Source organism: Bubalus kerabau, chromosome X (assembly GCF_029407905.1).
Source record: "Bubalus kerabau isolate K-KA32 ecotype Philippines breed swamp buffalo chromosome X, PCC_UOA_SB_1v2, whole genome shotgun sequence".
Classification (NCBI taxonomy): Eukaryota; Metazoa; Chordata; class Mammalia; order Artiodactyla; family Bovidae; genus Bubalus; species Bubalus kerabau.
The window spans coordinates 8,596,851-8,623,255 of NC_073647.1; the positions used below are offsets into that span (position 1 = coordinate 8,596,851).

At 44.2% G+C, this 26,405-nt stretch overlaps 1 protein-coding gene across 2 annotated transcripts; it reads left to right on the plus strand.

The window, feature by feature from the left end:
• Positions 1 to 130: 130 nt before the first annotated feature.
• On the plus strand, positions 131 to 26,405 carry ATP1B4 (ATPase Na+/K+ transporting family member beta 4). 2 transcript variants are annotated; one of them, XM_055563092.1, is made up of 8 exons: positions 131 to 495; positions 4,417 to 4,663; positions 8,636 to 8,764; positions 9,033 to 9,137; positions 12,272 to 12,468; positions 13,107 to 13,163; positions 17,121 to 17,216; positions 17,946 to 26,405. In XM_055563092.1, exons 1-8 carry the CDS (start codon positions 433 to 435, stop codon positions 18,105 to 18,107), a joined length of 1,056 nt encoding a protein of 351 aa, XP_055419067.1. In that variant the 5' UTR covers positions 131 to 432; the 3' UTR covers positions 18,108 to 26,405. The 2 variants fall into 2 exon arrangements, with proteins under 2 accessions (XP_055419067.1, XP_055419066.1); XM_055563091.1 differs by having other exon boundaries at positions 132 to 495; positions 4,417 to 4,675.

Genomic DNA, 26,405 nt, shown 5'->3' on the forward strand with positions numbered 1-26,405 from the left:
CAACTCCCCTCACCCCCAACTCCCACCCAGGCCCCACCCCCTGCATGCACTGATATCCAGCTCTCAACTGAGAAGGACACAACTGAAGACTGCCATTGGGCCCATAGTAGCTCAGGCGCTAGAGAAGGGCAGGGAGTGGGAAGACGTGAAGCTGTGGGGGGGTGAGTCGCTCATCCTTGTGACCCAGAATATCTCCCCCTCCCTGTAATGATGAGCTTGCTTTTCCATAAGGGCTTTCCTTTGATTCAGAGAAGGGGCCAACCAATGAGAGAGGGGCATGTTAGATTATTTTGGGGAAGGGCTCATGCCAGGAGGGTTCACTTTTACTAGGCGCCAAGTAGCCCCAGCAACCAGTGTCTCCTGTACCAGCAGCAGCTCCGGAGCTCTCCCCCACTGGCCTGCCTCTGCCGCGCCTCTGCCCACTGCACAGCCATGAGAAGGCAGCTCCGGTCCAGAAGGGCTCCGGCCTTGCCTTACGGTTATCGCTACAGACTTGTGAGTCCCGGGAAGCAGAATATTTTTGCTGTCCCTTTAGAATGGGGTGGGTGTGGGGTGTGTAGGTCATGACTCACGGCTGCTTCTCTTTAGGATGGGCAGAAACAGTGAAGTTTAAGGAAGCCCAGGGTTTCAAGCATGAGCAGTGACTCCCGGGACCCCACTGCACCCTGAATGGCTAGACTGAAGGAGGAAGCTCTTCTCCTGTGCAACAAAGATAAGGGTCAGGGGAGATGCCAGAGAATGAGGGGGTCTTCTACAATGTTTTTGTGGGAGTCTAGAATTTGAACAGACCTTTTGGAGTCTGGGAGTAGAGGTTTCATTCCAACAGCAAGAAATGGAGCCAAGAGAGAAGGGAAAGGAAAGAGGAAATGAAAGGCATTTGCCTACCCAGTTGTCTCAGTCCCTTTGGGTGGGAGCTTCTGAGGAACCCAGCTACTCTTTTTCTAAAGCTGAAATTCCAAGCTATAGCTAAAATCCTGGAATACTAGATAGAAGCTGGGAGCAGTCCTAGACATCGTTTCTCTAGAATCCCTCATCGCGTAAGGAGACTGCTGTGGCTCAGGGCACGGGAGGTACTGGCCATTTACTGGAGAAGCTGAAGTCAGAATGCAGGTTTCCTCGCTTCTCATCCTATGCTCTTTCATATTTGCAGCATGCAACTCCCTAACCCTCCAGCACCCATGGCCTTCCTGCCTGCCACCCCACCCTGCCCAACACTCACACACCCCACCTGCAATGTCACCATTTATCTCCAGGGTGCATTAAAATTTTCTTTGAACCCAAAGTTTCCTTGCACTTACTTTGCTAGAAATCATGAGTATATGCCACATGCAGTGTTTTTGTTTGTTTGTTTGTTTTTTTGCTGAGAAGTATATTCTGAAATCTCCCCCCGAGAGGGCTGTGATCCGAGCCTCAGGAAGAAACAAAGCTTAATCCATTTTTCCTGGGGAATGGCCACTCCCCAACCAAGGAGCTAACTGGAGACTCTCAACAGCCGGCAGAGGAAGACACAAATTCTAACCCCATACCAACCTGTGGAGGGCTTCTCATAACTTTCTAGCCATGGTTTGTAGAATCTCTCTTTTGACGTTCCCCAAAGTCCCTTCCAGTTCTCAGAGCAGTCATCGTCTGTAGGGCATATAAAATCATTCCTTATTTGGATTCTTTTCTCTATAATGCTGCTAAAGTGTTGTGTACAAGTTTAATTATCTGCCCCTCGTTTTGGATTTTAAATGCATCAGGGGATCTTGCTTTATTGGGAACACTTGATCACGTTTACAAAGAGAGGATTTGATGCATTGAATAACTGTGTGGTAATGTCTCTTTCAAAATTAATCAACCATTCGAATGTTTACAGGGTGTCACTCAATGCAGGGCACAAATTTATCTTCCGGGTCATACTGTTTATGTATTTGTTTATATGTTTATATATTTAGAGTGCTCAAAATGGAGCCACGTTCTGCCCTTCAGACTCTTTCCTTTTAGGGCAACACCACGGCCCCAGCACACACCCACTCTTCCATCTCTGCACACTCACACACACTATCACAGGAGGTCAGTGCCACTTTAGGAAACAGACAAAAACAGGCCCTCTCATTACAAAAGGATCCCCTACTGGGTTCCATGAAACACTGAGCTGCCCCCAAAGCGCCCCTCTTGTACAGTGTGAGGCTCTCCTATACCTGGAAGCTGGGGCAAGGGGGGAAGATATTTGCGGTTCCTGAAGCCCAGGCAGTGTGAGAGCTGTGGGGAAATTAGCTCTGAGAAGGTTAATTCTTCCCGGGAGGGTAAAGCTTTAATGACAAGCCATCTTTAATGGGATTATCGTGGGAGCTCATATCTACAAATAAGATCAGGCAGAGGCCAAAGCCAGCTGCCTCCTCTGTGGAGCAGGGGTGGAGGGCAGGCAAAACAGGCGACTAGGAGAGGAAAGGAGATTTTCCCGAAAATATAAAGGGAATAGAAACTCCTTCACCTTGAAATGTTATACTTCAAATTCTCTGAGATTTTCAGTTAGATCAGATTCTCTGGAGGCCAGGATGACTGACTACCCACTACAGTCCGGATGAGAGCCTAGGCGAGGGCATGGCTCAGGAATTTTCAGTCAGGCAGTTATCACTGATGTTTGTTCGGTGCCCACTGGTTACCTAGCTGCGGGCTCCATGCTGTGGAGGGTCATCAAGGAGTTAGAAAATACGGCCCCGTCCCACCCACCCCCACCCCAGGTGCTCAGAATGTAATTCTGGAGGTCAAAGGGGTACCTATGTTCACACACAAGTGAAAGAGATTCAAGAACATGTATTAATCCATTCAACATTGAGTGATGGGGGGTTATTTTCCTAAGCCTTATCCCGTGAGTCCTTGTCAGAGTTAGAAATCTCCAGTTGTGAGCACCTTCAGCCTCTTGGGAACACAGAATCTAGCATATTGCTGTGCTCTGTCAATCTGCTCAACCACCTCTCAGCTTTTGCACTCAAAGTGGTAGGAGAGAAACATCATTGTCAGGGATATTGCGAGACATGGGTTCAGAGACTGTCTGCTCTATCGTTGAACTAGCTGCGTGATTCTGGCTACATCCTGTTGCCTCTCTGGGCCTCACGTAGACAAGTGACTCTTCAAGGCCCCTGTCAGGTCTGATACACACGTGACATAAGACTGTACCTTTGAACAAATTAGAGAGCAATTCAAGAGAGCTTGTAATCAAGAGCTAGACAGCACTGGGCAGACTGAATGCTGAGAGTAGAGCCTTGTCATTCTGTATCACTTTTACAGATCCTGAACAATCTAGCTCTCTGGCCCGCCCCGCCCCCCACGTCAGCCCTTTCAGCTGAGTGTCCTCTAAATGGCCTTTGAGGAATCAGGCAGGGAGAGGGCGGCACGGAGCCCCTGGCCTCTATCACTGGATACATCCCCCCAACAGGTGCACAGGCCCTGCCGCTCTTCAGATTTGGACAGCACAGAGAAGGGAGGGTGGCCTCATTTTCTGCTGCTGCAATGAGCCTTGGCAGACCCACAAAGAGCAGAGATCCAACTCGCCAGCCTGTGGCTGGGAGGCATTTGAAATACCATTTGGTGAAGTCTGGGTTTTTCTCTTTTTTGTTTAATTTTCTTAGAACCACTTGGAGAAGATTACAGTTTCAGATCTCAAGTAATGGCTGCAATCAGTCAATCAACAAATATGTGCTGAGCATTTCCTACGTGCCCAGATTTCTGCCAAGGGTACGGGCTTGGGGGTGGGGAAGACGAAGGAAATATCAGTTGCCATCCCAGCACTCAGGTGGCCTGTCTAACCTGCTTCTGGCTGGCAGAGGTTCCAGCGTGGGCAATAGTCAGAGAAGCAGCAAAGAACTGCACCCCCAATCTCTTGTTTCTGTGGGGAAGACAGTCTAAGTTTTGAGGAGGGGTACAGCAGCTGGCTTTTCCTCCTGATGTCTATTCCAAGCTATTTTTAGCCACAACTTAGGATGGTGAGGGTGAGCAGCTGAAAGCATCCAGAGTGTTAGGACAAAGCTGCCTTGGACTGAGAATGTGCCATCACAGACACAAGTGTCTAAAACTCCTCCATCCTCCAGTGTTGAGCTCAGTCTGCCCTGACAGGCCAAAGTTAACAGGAAGCCATGGCCCCAGGACAGAGTAATGACATGAACAGTCCTAGGGGAACAGCCCAAATGCCTGCAGCTGAGAATAACACTTGCACCTCTATGGAAAGAATATTGGGTCAAAATGGGTCATAGAAATAATATTTCCTGCAAGAGAGAAAGAAATCTGCCTCTTGTAACAACAGGTATGTTTCTGGGTAAGTGGACATCTGAAACATCTCCAAATAATGAGTTGTTTTTCATTTATTTTGGCTGGTGGGATGTGCCATGGGAAATTTTCTTTTCCAAACAAAGGGGTTGTGTGTTGTCACTGTTTCAGGATGATCAGGATGAAGTGAACCAGAACTACTTAGCGGATGAAGAGGAAGAAGCAGAAGAGGAGGCTAGGGTGATGGTGGTACCTGATTTGGAGGAGGAGGAGGAAGAAGAGGAGGAGAAAGAAGAGGAGGAGAAGGAGGAGGAAGATAGTCACAGTCAGGAAACAGACAGTGCCTGGTGGCAGAAACTGCAGATTGTGAATGAATACCTGTGGGATCCGGAGAAAAGGACATCTCTGGCCCGAACAGGTCAGAGTTGGAGTAAGTCCCAGTGGTCCCAATGCCCCAGTCGGGTGTCCTTTGCTTTCGGCTTGGCGTCCAGGACTCCTTTACCACACGTTGGATGGGCTTGTCTGCAAACTTCTCTTAGCTCTTCACGTAACTGGATCAACGCCTAGGGAAATAATGGGCAGATCTCATCAGAACAAACTCCAAGTGGGTGAACAGACAATTGTGTAGCTGAAATCCACTGGGCTCAACAGTATTTTGTAGTGCAGAAAGACAGGAAGAATGAGTTGAAAAAGCACAGATTTTATGGAAGCCCCAGCCCTGTCATTTTCTCTCTGTAACTTTGGGCTCATCACTTATCCTCTCTGAGCCTCAGTTTCCTCACCTGATAAACAGGGGAAGCAGTATCTCCCTTTCTCTCTCACAGGAGCAGCCTGAGACTCGGGTAAGATATGAACATGGTAAAACCGAAAGTATTATGCAGAAGACTATTCCTAGGATACGAGACTCAGGTCCCTGCTAACCTGACCAAGGGTTTGTAGAGTCTCATCAGTTCACCCCGTAACATCAGAGAAGGATAGCCAGGGCTGCCGCTGGCCCCAGGTTGTGGGTGCTTTACGGCTCCAGGGTGTTTAGAGAGAAATGGGTTAAAGGGATCATTTCTAGCGAGTTAAGCCCCAGCTCCTGTATTTCTCGATCCATGGCAGAACTGCGGTCCATATGCAGCCACCTCTGTTACTTCACAGCTTCCCCAGCACTCCTCTCCCAGGGTCCCTCCTACTCACCTCTTGAACTCTTAATGCTGATGCTTCTCAGGAGATTTAGCTTATGGTAAAATTCACACTCGCCACACTCTCTGCACATGCCAGGAAAAGAGCAGCTGCTGGTCTGAACTCAGTTACCCCATGGAAGAAAAAACAGATAAGTCTATGGATGAAATAAGAGTCCCCCAGTGCCAAGAGTCTACATTGCTGAAGTCGACGTTCATGCCTTCTAAAGGCCCCTTTAACTGAGAATTCTCTCCTTTGTAGCTAATGTTTCTAGTTCAGCTCAGTCAGGGTGAAACGGCCAGCCCCGCTTCCTGGAATTGGGAATAGCAGGTGTGGGGCTCCGAACAACACCCACCTCCCTTCACCCCTCTTCAGTTCCCAACCCCACCCCTGCCCATCCCTCAAACTCTCAACTCTTGACTGGAACAAATGTACCTTTCAAGGAACATTCCAACATTCTGGAAGCTGCAGACAAATGCAGGACACTCACTGGGGCTCCAAAGGGGGCACAGCTGTCTCTGGCTTGCCTAAAGAGGACTGAAAAAACAGGCCTTGTGAAATCCAAGTGTGGTTCTGGGAGAGGAAGCCCTGCGTTAACCCTTAAACAGCCATTGGAATTTAACCAGATGAGCTGATCCAAATTGTGCCTGCGGAGAAGAATCCATAAGCCAAAACGTGGGGACAAGGGAGGAAGGTTCGAGTGTCCAGGGGAGATGTGCCAGTGGGGACACTGCATATCCAGGCCTCTGGGAAGTGGGTCTCAGAAGGCTAACCCTGGGAAAAGGGCAAATAGTGATGTTAATGCCCAGGTCACCACATGCCTTGCTGTCCTCTTGCTTGAGAACTAGGTGCCAATTAAGCACTTACTAACCCTGTCCAGCCTGAACATCAACATGACAGACATATTCACCCATTCTGTTATTGTATTCTGGGCTTGTTCTCTTATAGCTGGGCAACCTCTATTCATAGGAGCTATATGTTATTTTATTGGGTACTGACCAGAGTCTATGAGGTAGTAATATTATTGTCCCCATTTTACAGATGCAGAAACTGAGGCTTAGAGAGGGTAAGTAACTTACCTAAAGTCACAGTTAATAAGTGGCAGGACTGGGATTCAAACCCAGGTTGGATGAACACTGGAGTTCCTTCTCTTGCCAGAACACCACACTGTCTTCATGAACTTTAGCAGTGAGCAAGGCCCTGATGGGTAAGGGCCTCAGGACCTGATGGGGTGTTTTAGTGGAAGGACTGAAGAGTTGGGATTGAGGGTATCTTGTCTATTCAAGATATAATCGTCTATCCAAGCTTGGGTGGGGCATTCAGGGGTGAACCCTGGATTACCTAGAGGAGCAGCCCAAGTAAAATTTGGATATTTGGAGCAGAAAAGGTTGGAGGGATCAATGGGTTCAGGTGGGTACAGTGCTTGGCTTTGCCGGAGGTGGGGGTGGTACAGTGTAGCTGAGACAGCCTATCATAGGCTCCAGGGCACAGACTCTTGGGCAAAGCTGAGGGGACACATTGCTAGTGCCATTCACCCATCTATAGCTTCCCAGCCACACATCCCGGGCAAGAAGGAAGATGTCTCCCGAGGAATGTACCTGTCTTCTATTGCTTTCCTTTCATCCATGAAACTGAGCCTTCTGGTCCCCCAGGATGGTTCCAGCTGTGGATGGGTTGCCAGGATGAGGACAGGGGTAGAGCAATGGAGAATGGAGGAGGAGGCAGAGGGCACATCCCATCGGGCCAGCCAGTGGGCAGCAGCCAAGTACCACAGGCACACAAGGCGCTGCTGTTTCTTCTCTGGGGACTCCAGCTGAAGTGAGGTGTTTGTATTCCAGTTCCACTTTAGTGCATCTTAGAAAACATAAAGGTTCACCTCCAGTTAAATTCCTAAGGAATTTTTTTCTCCTTTTCCCGACTCCTTTTGGGGGCCGTTAATTTTATTCGGTTCATGGTTCAATTTAAAAATTGACATTTGGATTTGGTTTGGGGTACAGCAGAGTTAGGTAGTTTGTTCTGGTTTCCAGCTCATGATATGGTTCAAATCCATAGTTCTGACATCATGTTACTGCTGTGAGAAGAGTTAGATGCTATTTTCTGAGACGGCCCCAAAGAGGGGCATGCTTACTCACTCATTCTGTGCTGCCTAATCCCGGGGCAAACCTGGTCCTGATCCAGCCCACAGAGGGAGAATTCACACAACTGTGCCTCTGGAAACTATGGCAATAATAATATTAACAGTGATGAAGAGTGTCATATATAGAGCACTGAGTGTCTGCCAGGCCCTGTGCTATGCTATTTATATGCATCATTCAATGTTAAGAAGTCAGTACTATTATTATCCTCATTTTACAGATGAGGAAATTGAGGCCCAGAGAGGTAAATAGCATGTCTAACATCCAACAGCTAGGAAATGGTAGTAGCATCAGCACAGGATGGAAGGAAAGGCTGAATTTCAAATATTGTTAGGGACACAGATCAGAATATGAGGGAAGTGCTAAACTTATCACCATTTTATCTGCTAGGAATCGGGGGGTGCCCAAAGGTTCTATAACTTGCCCAAGTGCACAGTTAGAGCTCACAGGTGGCAGGTATCAATAAGTACAGTTGCCCCCTCCTTCATTCCCCATCCTGTGTTAGTGTTCTTTTTGAAATCAGAGTCACTTAAACTTTTGCCGAACATGAATAAGATTTGAAGTACATAAAGTGAAACCTTGCTTTGCCTTCATTAGAGGCAAGTCCAGTGGAAATGAAGCAAAAGTTTGAATTATGGGCTATGTGAAAAGAAATGCTGTTTTCATCACTTGCAAATATATATAATCACTGGAACCAAGTGGCTAGAACTCTTTAGGACACCTGCTTTAATGAATAGCAGAGAATGATTTGTACATAGGACATCGACCATAGCCCAGAGGACTCCCAAGCAATTTGCCCTCTGCAGTACTTTCAACTCTGTTCCCCTATAATCTAGTTCATGGTCATCATTTGCTCAGCAAGCCCTTCCATCGGAGATGCTGTAAAGGTAAAACTGCAATCAGACCTCTGACGCAATTCTCACCAATTTCAAATCGGTGAAATCTGAATAAGCAAGGACATACTGAATCTGGGGAATTACAAAAAAAGCCATGTCACGTGTTTGCGCTGGTTCTGATTCGTGAGTTCAAATGCAGACGCAGGGCTTATTGGCCAGCACTGACCACCCTCATCTCTGATTTTTCTGCAGGCCTGATCTTAGTCATTTACTTCTTCTTCTATGCCTCCCTGGCTGCTGTGATCACCCTTTGCATGTACACGCTATTTCTGACCATCAGTCCTTACATGCCAACCTTCACTGAGAGGGTGAAGCCTCCTGGTGAGTGCCCAAATACCCTGAGCTGTCCGAACACCCTGGACAGAAATCTGCTTGCACGGCATGTTCAGCCTCAATTAACTTTGGCTTTTCCCGGTAATGACTTAGGGATTCAATTATTAGGAGTAAAAGTAAAATGGTACTTGGCAGATTATGGTCCTTTTCATTTTGATTGCCTGGGGTGGGGTTGGGGGGAATGGTTTCATGGGAATTGATACAAAAATTATCCCAAGAATGGGTTAATATATCCAAGACTTGTTTTCATTGCCAGGAGTTATGATCAGACCCTTCGCCCATAGCCTTAACTTCAACTTCAACGTTTCTGAACCTGACACTTGGCAGCATTATGTGATTAGTCTAAATGGCTTTCTCCAGGGTAAGTGCCTCTGAATGGTGAGAATATCTTTGGAAAGGTGATGGGTGGGAACTCAAAAATCACTTGGCTCTGAAATCCCAGTCTTAACTAACACTGCCCATTCTGATTTTTCCTTACCTTGCATCCCCCTCAGCACCTGTAGATACAATCAAAACTACTGTGGTTTGTGATTGTATGTTGCCTTAAAGCATATAAAGCCAAAGATGGTAAGTTACATGTTTATATGAAAGCATATAAGCCAGTAAGGTGATAAATTCATTAGGACAGAGAACTTGCTTTCTCTTCTGGAATACCCTAGAGCACCTAGTTATGTCCTGGACATATCCAGATGGCTCAATAATGATCAATTATAAAAGATAATTCCGGGGCAGGGGGCAGGTGGTGATGAGAAAAGGAGAGTGTTCTCCAGAACTGGAAGACTCTTACCTCTTGTGTTTTCTCAAGGTGAGAGAATTCATTTCTTGGAGATGAGCCATCTTAAAGGATGATCCATCTTAAAGAGCCTTTATTTAAGTCTCTTTATTTAAATAGCAGTCCAAAAGGGAGTTGGAGGATAAACCTCTGGGTGGCAGTCACTCCAACATTTTGATAGCCAGTGTTTTCAAGATGCCTATCTCTATAGTATCATCAGATAATGTTCTCAGGGGCAAGTGAAAACTGAGGCAGCAGCTTGGTTAAGGTTAAACATAGAGCCCACAGTCTCTGTATTTCTCCAGCTATCAAAGTAAATCCATGGGTTAACTACACCTATTATTTGTGGAGGAAAAGCCAGTTAGACTGGTTTGGTTGTCCTGGCCTGGCTGAAGCCAAGTGATGGGGGTGGCCTACAGAACAGGCAGTGAACGAAGAGGATTCTCTTACGTGATAGGAAGCCTTGTTTAAATGCATAAATGTTGTCACTGAACTTTAACCCTGCATCGCAGAGTCTATTGTCTCCATTTTACAAATGGGGGAATTGAGGCTCAGAAAGGGGAAGAAATCTGATCAAAGTCTTCCAGTAGCTGAACCAGTATTTCCATTTAAACCCTTGTTTCTGTTCTTGACACCCTTGCTACTCAAAGTGTGATCCAGGGACCAGCAACATCAGTATCACTTGGAGTTTGCTGGAAAGGGAGAATCTCAGGCCCTACCCAGACCTGCTGAATGAGGGTCTGTAGGTGGTCTTTACACCCTTTAAAGCTTGAGAAGTGCTGCTTTTCACAATTCTTTGCTGCTGCCATATGACCAGGAATTAGAAATTCAGCTTTGTATCAGTGTCATTTTGATTAAGTCTGAGATTCAGAATCCTCACCTGTAAAATGAGAGGGGCATGGTTCTTTTTGAATCCATGGAGTCCCATTTTTGGCTCCCCAAAATGTTTTGGGCATCATAGCCAGCACAATATCTTCTCTTCTTTCAAAATGCTTGTGAGCTATTGCAAATGTACTATCAGAATCTCTGCTGAGGAAATTCCTCTGAGAAGAGAGAAGATGCAGAAATATCAATTCTGACCTGATGACAGAGGTGGGGAACATTAGGAAAAGCATTGGATTTTTTTAGTTCCTAAGTGTAGATAATATGCCCTGTTTAAAAGGAACACATCTCTGAAATAGACATCAGAGTATCAATTTCATTCCTGTGAGGACAGAGATTTTGCAATAAGGGTCATGCCCATGTCACATTATTTTTAAAGGAACACCCTCAAGAGAAACAAAGAACACGTGATTAGAGTTTCTATTTAGAAAGTTATTTGAACATAGTTCTTGTTCTTCAAAAAAAGATTAAAAAAAGAGAGAGATTAAAACAAAACCTTGAATTGACTGTAGATTTGTCAAAGGAAAAATAAAAGCTTAGCCATAACTAAGATTTAAAATTTAATAGAATAGATTTAAAATTCCCAGTTGCTTCTAATATCAAGCCCAAGTCACAGTCTGTCTAGATAAGGGTCCAGCAGTACTTTTGGAGTTTTACCTCTGGTGGCACAATCTCCTCTGAAAAACTGAGCTACTTGGAACATAAATGCATGGAGGCTGGCTCTAAAAGGACTAACTGGATTTCATCATTGAGAACCAAACTGGGAATAATGTAGTCATTTCTAAAGCCCAGTTCTATGGCATCTAGTAGCCCAGCCAACTCACAGATGGACCTTTTCAGCCCTCTCCCTGATACCTGTACCTTGAAAGTGAAAGTTGCTAAGTCGTGTCAGACTCTTTGCGACCCCATGGACCCCAGTCTGTGGAATTCTCCAGGCCAGAATACTGGAATGGGTAGCCTTTCCCTTCTCCAGAGGATCTTCCTAACCCAGGGATCAAACCCAGGTCTCCTGCATTGCAGGCAGATTATTTACCAACTGAGCCACCAGGAAAGCCATGTGTACCTTGGGCACATGCTAAATTCCATGCAAGGGAAAGGGACACTAACTCTGAGTGCCTCGGGTCTCAGCAGACAAGACCTCACCCCTCAACCTCTCAGTGGAGACCCTACGTTTGTCATTGTTTCCTGTCTTTCAACCTAAGTTTCTATTTTTCAGTGCTAACTTCCCTCTATAAAGAATGAGCTGGTTTATTTCCTCCTCTTCTTCCTCCTGCTTCCTCCTGTTCCACAACATACAGTTTTCACCTTTTTGCATTGGGTGCCTCTGATCAACCTCAAAGAGAGGTTTCCTAGACTGAACTTAAAGAGATATAACCCCCGTGTTTTGCCTCTATGTATATCCCATGCCTTGATATGACTCAATCCTTCTTCCAAAATCTGCCTACTATGTGCCTCTTCCTCTCCCAGAAGTATTAATAGAAGAGGCAGCCCTCCATGTTTACAATTTACCATGTCAGAAAAGAAATAATGGAAAATAGAGAAGAGTTATAAAGCGACAAACATAATACAATCCAGAGACGGATATGGAAGAAGTTCCAAGAGAATGAGAAGCAAGGGGACAGGCAATCCAAGTGGGCTAGGGGGACTAGCCCAGAAGGCTTCTTGGGAGAGATGTTGTTGAAGGGCCTGGGGCCCCTGATGCCAGGTCACAGGGTCTAAGACTGAGTGGGCTTTCAGAGGAGCACAAGTAAGCTGGGGAAAGGAAACCAGGGAGAACTACTGAAAACCTGGCCCTCTCTGCAGCACCTAACATGACCCTTTGCCACCCCTACATGCTTTAGGTTACAATGACAGTCTTCAAGAGGAAATGAATGTAGACTGTCCCCCAGGCCAGTACTTCATCCAAGACGGTGATGAGGATGAAGACAAGAAGGCCTGCCAATTTAAGCGCTCCTTCCTGAAGAACTGCTCTGGCCTGGAAGACCCAACTTTTGGCTACTCTACTGGACAGCCTTGCATCCTTCTAAAGATGAACCGGGTATATTGGCCCATGATACTCTGGCGATGAAAAGTGGATGAGTTGGGTAGGAAGGCCCTGGCCACTCCATGTCTCTTGGGTTCTGTCTTTATACACTGTTAAGCTTGGCCATTTTTACCAAGAGCATCAGTAATACAAACAACTGGATAAACCTACCAAGTAATAATTCCTTTTCTCCCTGAACACTTTCTATTTGGATTCTTCTCCAGCACCCCTGAACCTGCCCTTCGATGCCTGTATCAGGAATGAGATCTTGAGCTGTTTGGCACAGGGGACTGACATGAAGGTGGTGTGGGGGGCAATTCTTATATTACAAGAAATGCATTTTCCTCCTCTCCTGCCATGCCTTGGGGTGGCAGAGCCTTATTAGGCATGCTCTCCTCTTGACACCAGTACATTCTTTACACCTTCAAGATAATCTTGCTGCGGTTGCCATTGTATGAATATCAGCCACAAATAAAACAAGGAGTAAGCTGAGCTGTGTAGCTTTGAAGATATTTTGCATGTTCTACTTTCTGTAACATTTCTGAGAGGACAAATAGATCACGTTTGTGCCTAAAGAAGTGATGACTCTAGGGGGATTTAGAAAAGCCCTACTTTTTTACTGTCAAACCTGTTAATTTTTTTTCTTTTGCTAGATTGTTGGCTTTCGTCCTGAGCGTGGAGACCCTGTGAAGGTTTCCTGCAAAGTTCAGGTAAAGTGCCCTTTTGAATAAGTACTGTTAGCACACCTGTTTCGTGCAAAAAGGTGGGTCATCTCTTCCAAGGGCTTTACCATGGACGGTTGGCTAAGGGTCAGGGAAAGGGTTAATCTTTTCATAACTACGCCTCCATTTATACCTTCAGTCCTCCCTGTTTCCAGAAAGCATTCCATTCATGTGTATTCGTGTGTGTAGTGTTTGTGTGTGTGTGTGCTGATTTATACCTGTGAAAGCCAAGGACTGAACCTCAGCTAAGGGCCACAGCAGGGAACAACAATGTGCCAAGTCATTAATTGGGATTCTGTTTACACTTTTGCTTTTAGCTCTAATTACTTGTTTCTTTGAACTAAACAAGCGGCTTTCATTAGACTCATTAGTCCCTGGTTTTAAAACTGAATTTTACTTTTTGCAGCAATGACCAGTGGCACTGGGTGTTGCAGTAACAAATGACTACAAAGGAAGTATAAACAGAACTCCATTAATATGCTAATTAACTGTCCTTCAAGGGACCATTAACTCCTATCTCATCTGTGCCAATTAGCTCCCTTGTAGGAAAAAGCCCTAGATCTTGGGTTTACTTCTTAAACTGGCAGTAGCTGCCTCCTGTTTGCTAACAGCCACTGTACCCCCAGTCCTGGGCAGATGTCTTACAAATAAGTGAAACCAGGGAATCCCATTCTCAGTACCAGAAATGTCGCTCAAAACTCCAGTCTTGATGGTGGCAGATCAGAAAGCAACAAAAGGTGGCATTTATTCAGCAGTAGTTCACATTCACGGAGAAGGCAATGGCACCCCACTCTAGTACTCTTGCCTGGAAAATCCCATGGATGGAAGAGCCTGGTAGGCTGCAGTCCATGGGGTCCCTGAGGGTCGGACATGACTGAGCGACTTCACTTTCACTTTTCACTCTCATGCATTGGAGAAGGAAATGGCAACCCACTCCAGTGTTCTTGCCTGGAGAATCCCAGGGACGGGGGAGCCTGGTGGGCTGCCGTCTATGGGGTCACACAAAGTCGGACATGACTGAAGCGACTTAGCAGCAGCAGCAGCAGCAATTCACATTCAACAAGAATTTATGAATCACTTATTAAGTACCAGGTACTCTGCTTGGTGTTGGGAGTGCCAAGATAAATATGGATCTGTCTCTGAAATCAAGGCAGTCAAGTAATACAGATGCAGTGGGGACATAAAGGAAGGAAAGGTTAGTTCCACATGGGAGGTGATGACACTGAAGATGAGCTTTGAAAGGTCAGGCCATGCTTGCCCAGTGACCAAGGTAGGAAGGACATTCATTCTGTTCACATATACGTGAACATGTATAAACATACACACATGAGAGGTGTGACTACAAACGGTGGAATTGATTCCACACACCATTCACCAAAAATAAATTTCATTACTTTTTAGAATATATAAATAAACCATGAAGATGAACTCAGTCTTAAACTAGCATAGTAATTGGATTGAGTCCTGCTTAGAGTTCCCTCGGAGAAGGCAATGGCACCCCACTCCAGTACTCCTGCCTGGAAAATCCCATGGGCAGAGGAGCCTGGTAGGCTGCAGTCCATGGGGTCGCTAAGAGTCGGACACAACTGAGCGACTTCACTTTCACTTTTCACTTTCATGCATTGGAGAAGGAAATGGCAACCCACTCCAGTGTTCTTGCCTGGAGAATCCCAGGGACGGGGGAGCCTGGTGGGCTGCCATCTCTGGGGTCTCACAGAGTTGGACACGACTAAAGTGACTTAGCATAGCATAGCATAGCATAGCATAGAGTTCCCTAAGGAGATCGAACCAGTCAATCCTAAGGGAAATCAGTCCTGAATATTCATTGGAAGGAATAATGCTGAAGCTGAAACTCTAATACTTTGGTCACCTGATAGGAAGAACTGACTCACTGGAAAAGACCCTGATGCTGGGAAAGATTGAAGGTGGGAGGAGAAGGGGACGACAGAGGATGAGATGGTTGGATGGTATCACCAACTCGATGGCTGTGAGTTTGAGCAAGCTCTGGGAGTTGGTGATGGACAGGGAAGCCTGGTGTGCTGCAGTCCATGGGGTCACAAAGAATCAGACATGACTGGGTGACTGAAATGAACTGAGAGTTCCCTAGTGGAAGTCATTCATTTTTTAGCTTACATCGAACCTTGCTGAGAACTGTCTTTAAAAAAAAAAAATTGAGTCATTATACATTCTATAATAATCAATACTGGTCAAATCCACACCCACTTGTGGAAGTCAAGCAGGATGAAGTAATTACTAGAATAAATTAAGGAGAGTTCAGTTTATACTAAGCCATTATAGTATATTAATAGAAGTAATCACACGACCCGAGTGAGTGATTTGCTAGTAGTGATTCACTATTTGTCTCTTACCTCCAGACCTCGGCTATCTAGGGCAAACCTAATGCATGGGCAGAAAGCCCTGCCTGACATACTATGATGAGGGTCAGTTCAGTTCACTTGCTCAGTCGTGTCTGACTCTCTGTGACCCCATGTGAAGCATGCCAGGCCTCCCTGTTAATCACCAACTCCCGGAGCTTACTCAAACTCATGTCCATCAAGTTGGTGATGCCATCCAACCATCTCATCCTCTGTCGTCCCCTTCTCCTGCCTTCAATCTTTCCCAGCATCAGGGTCATTTCCAGTGAGTCAGTTCTTCACATCAGTTGGCCAAAGTATTGGAGTTTCAGCTTCAGCATCAATCCTTCCAATGAATATTCAGGACTGATTTCCTTTAGGATGGACTGGTTGGATCTCCTTGCAGTCCAAGGGACTCTCAAGAGTCTCCTAACACCACAATTCAAAAGCATCAATTCTTCGGTGCTCAGGTTTCTTTATGGTTCAACTCTCAACATCTGTACATGACTACTAGAAAAACCATAGCTTTGACCAGACGGACCTTTGTTGGCAAAGTAATGTCTCTGCTTTTTAATATGCCGTCTAGGTCGGTCATAGCTTTTCTTCCAAGGAGCAAGCGTCTTTTAATTTCATGGCTGCAATCACCATCTGCAGTGATTTCGGAGCCCAAGAAAATAAAGTCTCTCACTATTTCCATTGTTTCCCCATCTATTTACCATGAAGTGATGAGACCGGATGCCATGATCTTAGTTTTCTGAATGTTGAGTTTTAAGACAACTTGTTCACTCGCCTCTTTCACTTTCATCAAGAGGCTCTTTAGTTCTTGTTCGCTTTCTGCCATATGGGTGGTGTCATCTGAATATCTGAGGTTATTGATATTTCTCCCGGCAATTTTGATTCCAGCTTGTGCTTTATCCAGCCCAGCATTTCACATGATGTACTCTACATAGAAGTTAAATGAGGGTAGACTTGTTTATTTAGTCATTCCCCCTTTGCTTATCCTCCTGACCCCACCCCCTGTAATGAAGCCCCTCAGAGAATGTGGTCAGAGACATGCGTTTAGGTGAGCCACATCCAGGCTGTGTCCCTGTGCACCTGGTTTGACCTCCACCAGAATCGAGCACACCACGTGCATGGTGTTGTAGAGTGGGATTTACCGAGCATGTTCTAATTTACACCTGCCTCGGCTCCAGAGTCCAAGGCTGGGTGCCAGGTCCAGTATGATTCTTTGCAGAGGGACTGGCATGGTAGGCCCTCTTGCCAGAGCAACACCAGGTACTGCAAGCCCTTTAGAGCCCCTCGGAACCCTTCCGCCTGAGTCTCCTAGGAGCCAGCACAGAGCTACACTGAGAACCTTCAGCCTCCCATGTCTGGGCCTTCTATTCAGAATTCTTTGAACTGCAAAGCCAAAGCCCAGTCTCTCCCTGGAAACACTCCTCTGGCAATAAGTCTGGCCTGAGCTATGCCTCACTCTGCTTTCCTGATCTTCCTGAGATGGACACACAGTGTTTCTACCTGGGCCTCAGGCCCCTTTAGCTCAGGCTCCAACTCAGGGACCCACCACCTGATACATACTTGCTTCTACTTACAGAGAGGTGATGAAAACGACATCCGATCCATCAATTACTACCCAGAGTCGGCTTCTTTTGACCTCCGCTACTACCCTTACTATGGCAAACTGACTCATGTAAGTCTGTACTCCCCTTTAGTCTTTGCTGTCAGAAAGGGCTCAGAGGCAGGGCTGACTGGGATCAGTGAGAATCAGGGAGCAGCAGGTAATAATAACAACGGGGTAAACAGCTGCTGGCCCAGACCTGGAGTTCACTCCACCAATTCCTATCCCAACCACTCCTTGCCAAATCTGAAGGAATCTCAAACATGGTGTGGCCTCACTCCTTCAGTTTACAGATAGAAAAATGAGGGTTCAGAGAGAGGAAGTGACTTGCCCAAGGTCATACAGCTAATTAGTGGCAGAGCCAGGAGCAGACTAATCACTTAACCATTGCACTCAATGATGCCCAAATAATTGGGTTCCTTTTTCTCCTGCTTGGCGTCTTGGGGCAGTGAAGGCTTCAACACCAGCATGGAGACTTAATAAATACCAGTTCTGGTTTGATTCATGGTCTGATACCCAGAAAACCATATCATGCTGAGTTAGAACTGCTTCTCCCCAGAGGACAGTCTGACAACTGACGTTGACTTATGAGAGAAACGTGTAATTTCCCCCAAGTCCCAGGGCAGAGAGAGCATCTCAGTTGCTTCAGCCACCTGTGACTTGGCATCATGGGATTTACACAGTTCCCTTTGTGGAGGTTATTCCATCCTGCACTGACCATCCAATCACATCCATCCTGCCATCCTTCCCCACGACCCTGCCCCTCCTCCCATTTAGAATTCATTGTTCTTCCACCTACAGGTTAACTACACCTCCCCGCTGGTGGCAATGCACTTTACAGATGTAGTGAAGAACCAAGCGGTGCCTGTGCAGTGCCAACTGAAGGGCAAAGGCATCATAAATGACGTCATCAATGATCGTTTTGTGGGTAGGGTAATCTTTACTCTAAACATAGAAACCTAAGAACTTCAGGGGGCCACTCCCACCAGTTCTGTTTCTGTTTTATTTCATGTTACCCTGGTAGCACCTGAATTCTTTTCTTCAATCAGGACACAGCCAGATGGACACCTGAGACAGTAGACCATTTTTCCTTGCCTTTGACATATGTACAAAATGGCATTGTGGGAACTATTTCATTTTTAAAGGTAGTCTCTCCTGATGACAAATAGATGATATTCATTTCCTTTTCCCCCACTTAAAACCAAAACCCATACTTGCTGCTAGAAGTCTCATTGTAGTGTAAACATAGTATCTGATAAAATTCACAGTAGCCATGAAGGACAATTTCTGTAATGATTATAAATTCATCATGTTTTCTAAAAATGTGTTGTTTTTAGAGGTGAGATTCCTCCCAACCAGGCTGATAACTAACCCTTTTTGTTAACCTGCCTGGCAAGGTCCTGCCCTGAGAATCACCAAGCAGACCAATCCAGAATACACCTAGGGCCATCATGCCCAGGAAGTCTGTATCCAAGGGTGCTTGTGAAATAGGCTTTCCTGGGCAACTAAATACTGCTTCACCAACTGGGTTATCTCCAACTGGAACAGAAGTCACTGATAACTGGATGTTGTTCTGGGATAGACCAGAACATAGACCTTCCCTATGACTTCTCTGGGGAGTGAGGCCCAGTGCAACTGGGGAGAACACCTACCACGTGGATGTGACTGTTATTAGATTCCTTGCTTTATGGTGTAGTCATCCAAAGGCAAATGTTCCCGCAGAAAGGTTGTCTCAGCTTCAGGCAAAGGAAAAGACAAGGATGATCTCCACCACCTAATTCTTCTTGGGCTATTTGTCTGAAAGTAGTGTGATGTTCTTTTGAGACCTCAGGGATGGATGTGTTGACCACCCTCACACCCTCTGCTACACCTTTGGAGATTGAAGTCAGGGTCTCCCGACTGATACATGGTAAGACAGAAATCTCCTGCCAGGCCACCCTATATTCAAGTCCCATTAGCCAGCTTTTCATTTTCTTAAAAAAAAATGGTACGAGGCAGATGTTTATCCAGGTTGTGGATCAGCCAGGCTGCTTTGTCTTATCTTTGGCCATATGACCATTCCGCTGCTTGTCTCTACTAGGGGGAGGGCTGGGACCAGGAGAAAAAGAGAGTGTCAGAGAAGAGTATAGTGTCTCAGGGTCCAAAGCAAGCTTAAAGGCCACCTGGAAATATCCAGAGTCGGAACCTCCTCTACAGTGTTTACCTTCTCCCAAAACAGGGAACTGACAGTTTGGTAGTGAAAACAAACAAGTAAAGAAGTAACTACAATATAGTGTGACAAGAGTTTTAATATTAGTATGTGGGAATGCTATGGGAACATGAGGAAAAATAACTCAAGCTGAGAAAGTAGCAGAGGAAGTTTCACATGCAACTGTGTTTGGGTAACTGGGAGCAGCTCATGTAACTTGAATGTAAAGGGCTCAGAGCAACAGCAGGGAGGGGCAGTGGACTGGGCTAGAAAGGCATACAGGTACTGAAAGAGGCCTTCAAGTTTTATCCAGTAGGAGAAAAGGAGTCATTAAAGCATTTTATGGGCTTCCCAGATGGCTCAGTAGTAAAGAATCCACCTGCTAAGCAGAAGACACGTAGGAGACACGGGTTCAATCCCTGGGTGGGGAAGATCCCCTGGAGAAGGAAATGGCAACCCACTCCAGTATTCTTGCCTGAAAAATTCCATGGACAGAGGAGCCTGGCGGGCTACAGTCCATGGGGTCACAAAGAGTCAGACACGACTTAGTGACTAAACAACAACAAACAAAAGCATTTTATGCAGGGAAGCTTTGTGATCATACTTACTTTTCAGAAAAAGCACTTTGGCAGCCACATTGTGAAGGGTGCATTGCAGAGGGACAAGACTGGGGAATGGGCAGTGAGGGAGAAGGAATCAAGAGTGACACTAAGGTTCTGAGCTTGGCAAGAACCCCTGGGATGGTGATACTGTCGATTAAGCCTGGGAATACATGAGTGAAGCAGGATTGGAGAGGAAGATGTTGAGATCAATTCTGGACATTTTAGGCTTGTGATTTCTACTTGTCAGACACTGATGTGGAGCTGTAAATATAAGTGGGTTGGCGAAGAAGGAAATCTGAGAACAAAAGCAACATTTGCTTAAGTGAACTCTCTTAAGAAAGTCCACGGTATTAATCATGGGAATTTGAGCCACTTATGTAAACATATCACAGCAATCTGGTCTCTCAGGTAGTGCTTCTCTCTTGGCTTATGGCAGAAAGGACTGCTGCTGCTCTTTGGAATCTCCTTCCCACACACCTTTCCAACTCTTAGTGACAGTAAAGGGGGGCTGACTGCTATTAACAAGTGATTCAAAGACATGCAACAGCAGACCTGTGGAAAACACAAAAAACAACGAAACTGTCTCCCCTCAACTCCTTTCCTTACCAAATTCGACTTTCAGAACTAACCTTTAAAAAGAAACCAACTTGAAGATAACAACTTGAAAACCTAACAATCAGCTCAAATGATCAAAGTCTCAAGATTTAGTAGTAACAGGTAATAGAACAGTAGATCTGGAAAGAAGCTTAGAGAGCGTTTAGTGAAAACAAGCGGCATTGCATCTGACTCCAGGTCCAGTGCTCTCTCTACTCTGAGCCGCTGCTCACCAGGAGGTACCATCTTTCAAAAAATCGATGACTGATAGATATCCCAAACATTTTAAAACATATGTCAAATTTGAGTTAGAATAGTTAACATTTCACAGGAATTCAACTGGTGCTATATATTATACATAATACATTATCCTGTTAAATACGTTGACTATTAAACAGACAAGGAATTATGAATCTTTTGTCATACAGTATTTCTCATTCAATGGAATCCATCATTTCCACAGTTTCAAAGCAATATTGAATAGAAGTAGGATACTTGGGGATGTCAGCCAGGACATTTAAAAATAGCTTTATTATACAGAACTGGATATTATATTTATTAAAACTGGATTCTAACAATTGAAGAAACTTCCAGTGGACTAATGTAAATAGTCCCCTAAATGGTGCTGTATCAGGATTTGATTTGTACACCATCTGTTGCACTGCACTTGGTTTTACTTGATTGTCAATGAGAAATACTACTTCCAAATGCCTTCATGATTTTTGTCCATGCTAGACTTAGGATTTTGTACTTCTTAGCCCTTGAAATTATTATTCTAACGTTACCTTTCTTAGGCATCTGTTTGCTTGGAATCTTCATGTAGAAAACATTAATATTGTCTTGGGGAGATGTTGACAGCAATAAATTAAAATAAAAAAGGAGTGTATGATTTCCTCTTTCTAAACTGTACCACTGATTTCCCCACAGGAATATTGGGCAGACATGTGGGTGGAAAACTTGACAACTGACAGCCTATTAGTTTAAAACTGTTTTTTCTTCTCCTTCCCACCTTTTTTTCCTGACTCTTGGGATTCGGCCACAGGAGAATGAGACTAAAAGTTGTTCCATTTCTAAGTGTTTTTCCTTTTGCAACATTCATGCTCCAGTTTCTTGGAAGACTATTTTGTCAGAGTAAACTGCCTTTCTTCATCAAGGTTGAGTTTCTGGTATTAATTATTCTGTTTGTTCGCACAGGAGAAGAACGCGACGAGAAACTTTGAGGCAGGGAAAAGGAATAGAAATTCAAAGAGAAACTGCAAGTTAAGTGACTTCAGGGCACATCTGACCACAGACTGTCTCCCAGAGCAAATCTCTAGTGGTGATTGCAGCTAAAGACATAAATATTTCCATTCCCTTCTTTGACTCAGAGGCTAGGCTGCAGTAGGAACCCCTTCTTTCTTTGCAAGCTGCCCTGGGCTAAGGTCTACTAGGCAGATATGGTTTGACTGGGGGGCGGTCTATGATCCCAATGTATTTCCCCCATCTAGGTTCTGTGTTAGAGTCCTGTTTCCTTACTAACTTCAAACATGATAAAGCAGTTTAACCAAATCATGCAGAAGTGTGATTTACAGTGTGATTTTATCCAGGCAGAAAATAATTTTGGGTGTCTGTGTATGTACTAAGGGGTTTGAGGGGGGCTAGGATAGATGGAGGCAAAGGGCAAGGAAAATGGAGTTGAAATGCAGAACAGCCCTGCATACTTCACACAGTTCTTTAGTTGTAGGCTAGGAAAGAAGAAAAGCTGATAGAGGGATCGAAAAGCTTTAAGAAGGATGTGGTAGGCTCTCAATCTGACAGCCCTGTATTCAAGATATACTTCTCTGCAGGCCCCTGATTAGCCGTAGCATCAGTTAGGATTCCAATAAGAAATAGACAGCATGTTGACAAAATAGAATAATTGGTAGAGGATTTATTTACAAAGATATTAATTATAAATGTGTCAATGTAGGGAACCATAAAGAATAGCACAATAACCCAGGCTAGTTCAAGCTAAACTCTTAACCTTCCCTAGGCCCTAAGGGATGGGGTTAGGAAGTGGTTTCCAAAACCCAGAAGGACTGAGAGGGTACAGCTGACCACCTTGAGAGAAGTGATGAACTTGCTGGAGAACTAAGCTATCTCAAGGTGACCTAGTAGGTAGGGAAACAGGAGAATAAATACCTTGACTTAATCTTCCTCCCTCCTTCTGATCTCCTGCTGGTAATTCTCATTGCCCAAACCCAACCAAAAGTCAGAGGGCAAGTAAGCCCTCTGGTGTGGTCCATACAGGTCAGTCTCCCAAGGAAGAAAGCAGGGTGGAAAGGGGAGGGGAGACTACTTTTGGAGCGTCAAACACAAAACATTAATGCAGACACCAAGATTTTGAGATTCTGAGCACAGACTCCTGGGAGCCTGGTAGAGTGCTAGAACCATCTACTGAACCGACTCCAGTGACCAGGGCATTTTGTCTTCATGCATACTCTGCTCCACAGCTTTGGGGTCAGAGGCAGTAGGCTTTCCCATGATAGAAACTCTTTTCTCTGTTCTTTAATATTCATTCCCTTTTCCAATTTCCTCCTTCATACTTTCCTAATCTGGTATCCTTTAGTATGTCATTTAAAACTCTTTTGCTTGTAAGTCACAAAACAAATGAATAAAAACGATCTCAAATAGACTTGAGGATAAAAAGAAATTTACTGAATCATATAACTAAAAAGTCCAGGTTCTGGTTACTTTGGTTTGAGGCATAGCCAAGTCTTGGAACTCTATGTCATTAAGAACCAGTCTTTCTCCATCTCTCTATACTGCTTTCCATCACGTTGGCTTCATTTTAAGGCTCCACAAATCAAGATATGTACAATGGCTGCCAGCACTATCAGGCCTATGTCCTCAAAGGCTAATTTTCCTTCGAAAGGCTTCCCTGGTGGCTCAAACGGTGAAGAATCTGCCCACAATTTGGGAGACCCAAGTTTGATCCCTGGGTAGGGAAGATCCCCTGGAGAAGGGCATGGCTACCCACTCCAGTATTCTTGCCTGGGGAATCCCATGGATAGAGGAGCTTGGCGGGCTATACAGTCCATGGGGTCACAAAGAGTCTGGCACAACTGAGCAACTTATTTCACTTTCACTTTCCCTTTGAAAAGGTAGGTTCTCTTCCCTGATAGTTCAAATAAAAATTCTGAGTCTCTCATTGGCTTGAATTGGATTCTGTGTCCATCCCTGAACCTACCTCTGTGGCCACAAGGAGAAACTTCTCTAGTTGGCCAGGCTTTAGTCACATGCCCAGCCCTGGAGCTTGGGATGATATCAATACCACTCAGCTTGCCTGGAATGAAAGTCAGGGAGAGGTGATCCTCCTGAGGAAAACTGAAGTGATTTTACCAAAGAAAGGTGAATGAGTGGAAGATAGAATAGCTGTCCACTGCATTTTGTCAGTGTCCTGTCAAACCCTACATCTGCTTATGGTTGTTCTTGTACTTTTAGACTAAAATCTTTTCAAAATTTTACCATTAAGGTCTCCAAAGACAGTCCTTTCACTCTACTCTGGCATTTTGTCAACGCCTTTGGCTTGGAAAAAAAGCAAGGTGGAAAGAGAAAGAAACCATCTTGATTTATTCTACTTTGTCTTTACCAAAGAGAATTCCATAATTTAAATCTGCATTCAAAGTCTGGCTTCCATAAAACGTTTTCTTCTCAGAATAGACTGATACAATCTTCATAAAATAGTTATTAATAACTTGAATCATAAAAGTATTTGACTTGCATCAGAACAAATTTGTTCACAAGTAAGACGCAGGATGAGGGTAACATCCTTTCCCTCCCCTCCAATCCTCTGACTGATGTCATCATCTTGTATATAGAAAATCCAAGGAATCTATTAAAAGACTATGACAGCTAGAGAATAAGTTCACTAAGATTGCGAGATAAAATATCAGCACAAAAAAATTGATTGTCTTTCTCTGCGCTAGTGGTGAACAATTTAAAAATGAAATTAACATAACAATTCCATTTATAATAGAATAAAAAAGAATAAAATATTTAGGAAAAGATGAACAAAACAAGTGTAAGACTTACACACTGAAAACTATATAATATTGTTGGAATAATATATAATGGAAATAACCCCAATGTCCACCAACTAATGAATGGATAAACAAAATATAACATATCTATACAGTGGAATATTATTCAGGCATAAAAGGAATGAAATACTGATCCATGTCACAGCATGGATGAATCTCAAAACATTATGCTAAAAGAGCCAAACAAAAGGTCACATGCTTGATTCCATTTATATGATGTATCCAGAATAGGCAAATCCATAAACATACAATACATCTGTGGTTGCCAAGGGCTGGAAGGAAGGGGAATGGAGAGCGTCTTTTAATAGGGATGAGAATATCTATCCACGTATCACTTATCTATCTATCTATATATCCATCTATCCATCTATATACAGAGGAAAAGAAATTTCTGGGTCATATGGTAATTTTATGTTTAACTTTTTGAGGAACTGTCAGACTGTTTTCCAAAGCAGTTGCACCATTTTACAGTCCCACCAGCAAAGTATGAGGGTTCCAACTTCTTTATATCCTTGCCAACACTTTTATTATTTTTTTCTTATTATAGCCATCCCACTGGGAGTGCAGTGGCATCTTATCATGTTTTTTTAAAATATATATTTCTTTAGCTGCTCTGAGTCTTAGTTACAGAATGTGGGATCTAATTCCCTTACCAGGAATCGAACCCGGGCCCCTTGCATTAGGAGCTTGAAGTCTTAGCCACTGAACCACCAGAGAAGTCCCCTTATCGTGGTTTTGATTTGTATTTTGCATTTCCCTGATGACTAACGACAGAGAGCATTTTTTTTTTCTTCTGCTCATTGGCCATTTGTATATTTTCTTTGGAGAGGTGTCTATTTAGATCCTGTGCTCATTTTTAGTTTGGTTGTCTTTCTACTCTCCATTTGTTAGGGTTATTTATATGCCTTTATCAAATACAAGATTTGCCAAAATCTTTGGAGCAAGTTGTGAACTCAGGAAGTGTGAGTCTTCCAACTTTTTTCTTCTTTAAAAAAAAAATTTTTTTTTTTTTAGCTTTTCTGCATACCTTTAATTTCCATGTAAATTTTTTGACCTGCCTGTCAATTTCTGCAAGAAAGATTCTATTTCAATGGTTGCTTTACAGTTTATAGCAGGTTTTCTCAATCTCAAAATTGTTGACGTTTTGGTCCAGGTAATTCTTCGTTTCAGGGACCATCCTGTGCATTTGGAATGTTTGGCAGCATCCCTGGCCTCTACCCAGTATACATCAGTAGTACCCTCTTCAGTTGAGGAAACCAAAAATGTCTCCAGACATTCCAAAATGTCTTCCAGGGGTCAAAATCACCCCTGATTCGATGCACGATACTGGATGCTTGGGGCTGGTGCACTGGGACGACCCAGAGGGATGGTATGGGGAGGGAGGGGGGAGGAGGGTTCAGGATGGGGAACACATGTATACCTGTGGTGGATTCATTTTGATATTTGGCAAAACTAATACAATTTTGTAAAGTTTAAAAATAAAATAAAATTTAAAAAAAATCACCCCTGATTGAGAACCACTGGTTTAGAGTATATATCTTTAACATCATAATCTACCTTTAAGTTATATCACACCACTTTACATATTGTATATGAACCTTACCACAGAACCATATGTTCAACTTCTCCCCTGTGGGTTTTTCTGCTATTGTTATCATACATTTTACTGATTCATATATCATAAGCTGCTCAACACATTGTTATTATTTTATTTAAACAGTAAACTATTTTTAAAGAGATTTCAGTAATAAGAAAAAATTATTATATATTTAATTATGTAGTTATCATATATTTTATACTGACAACCTCTACCATT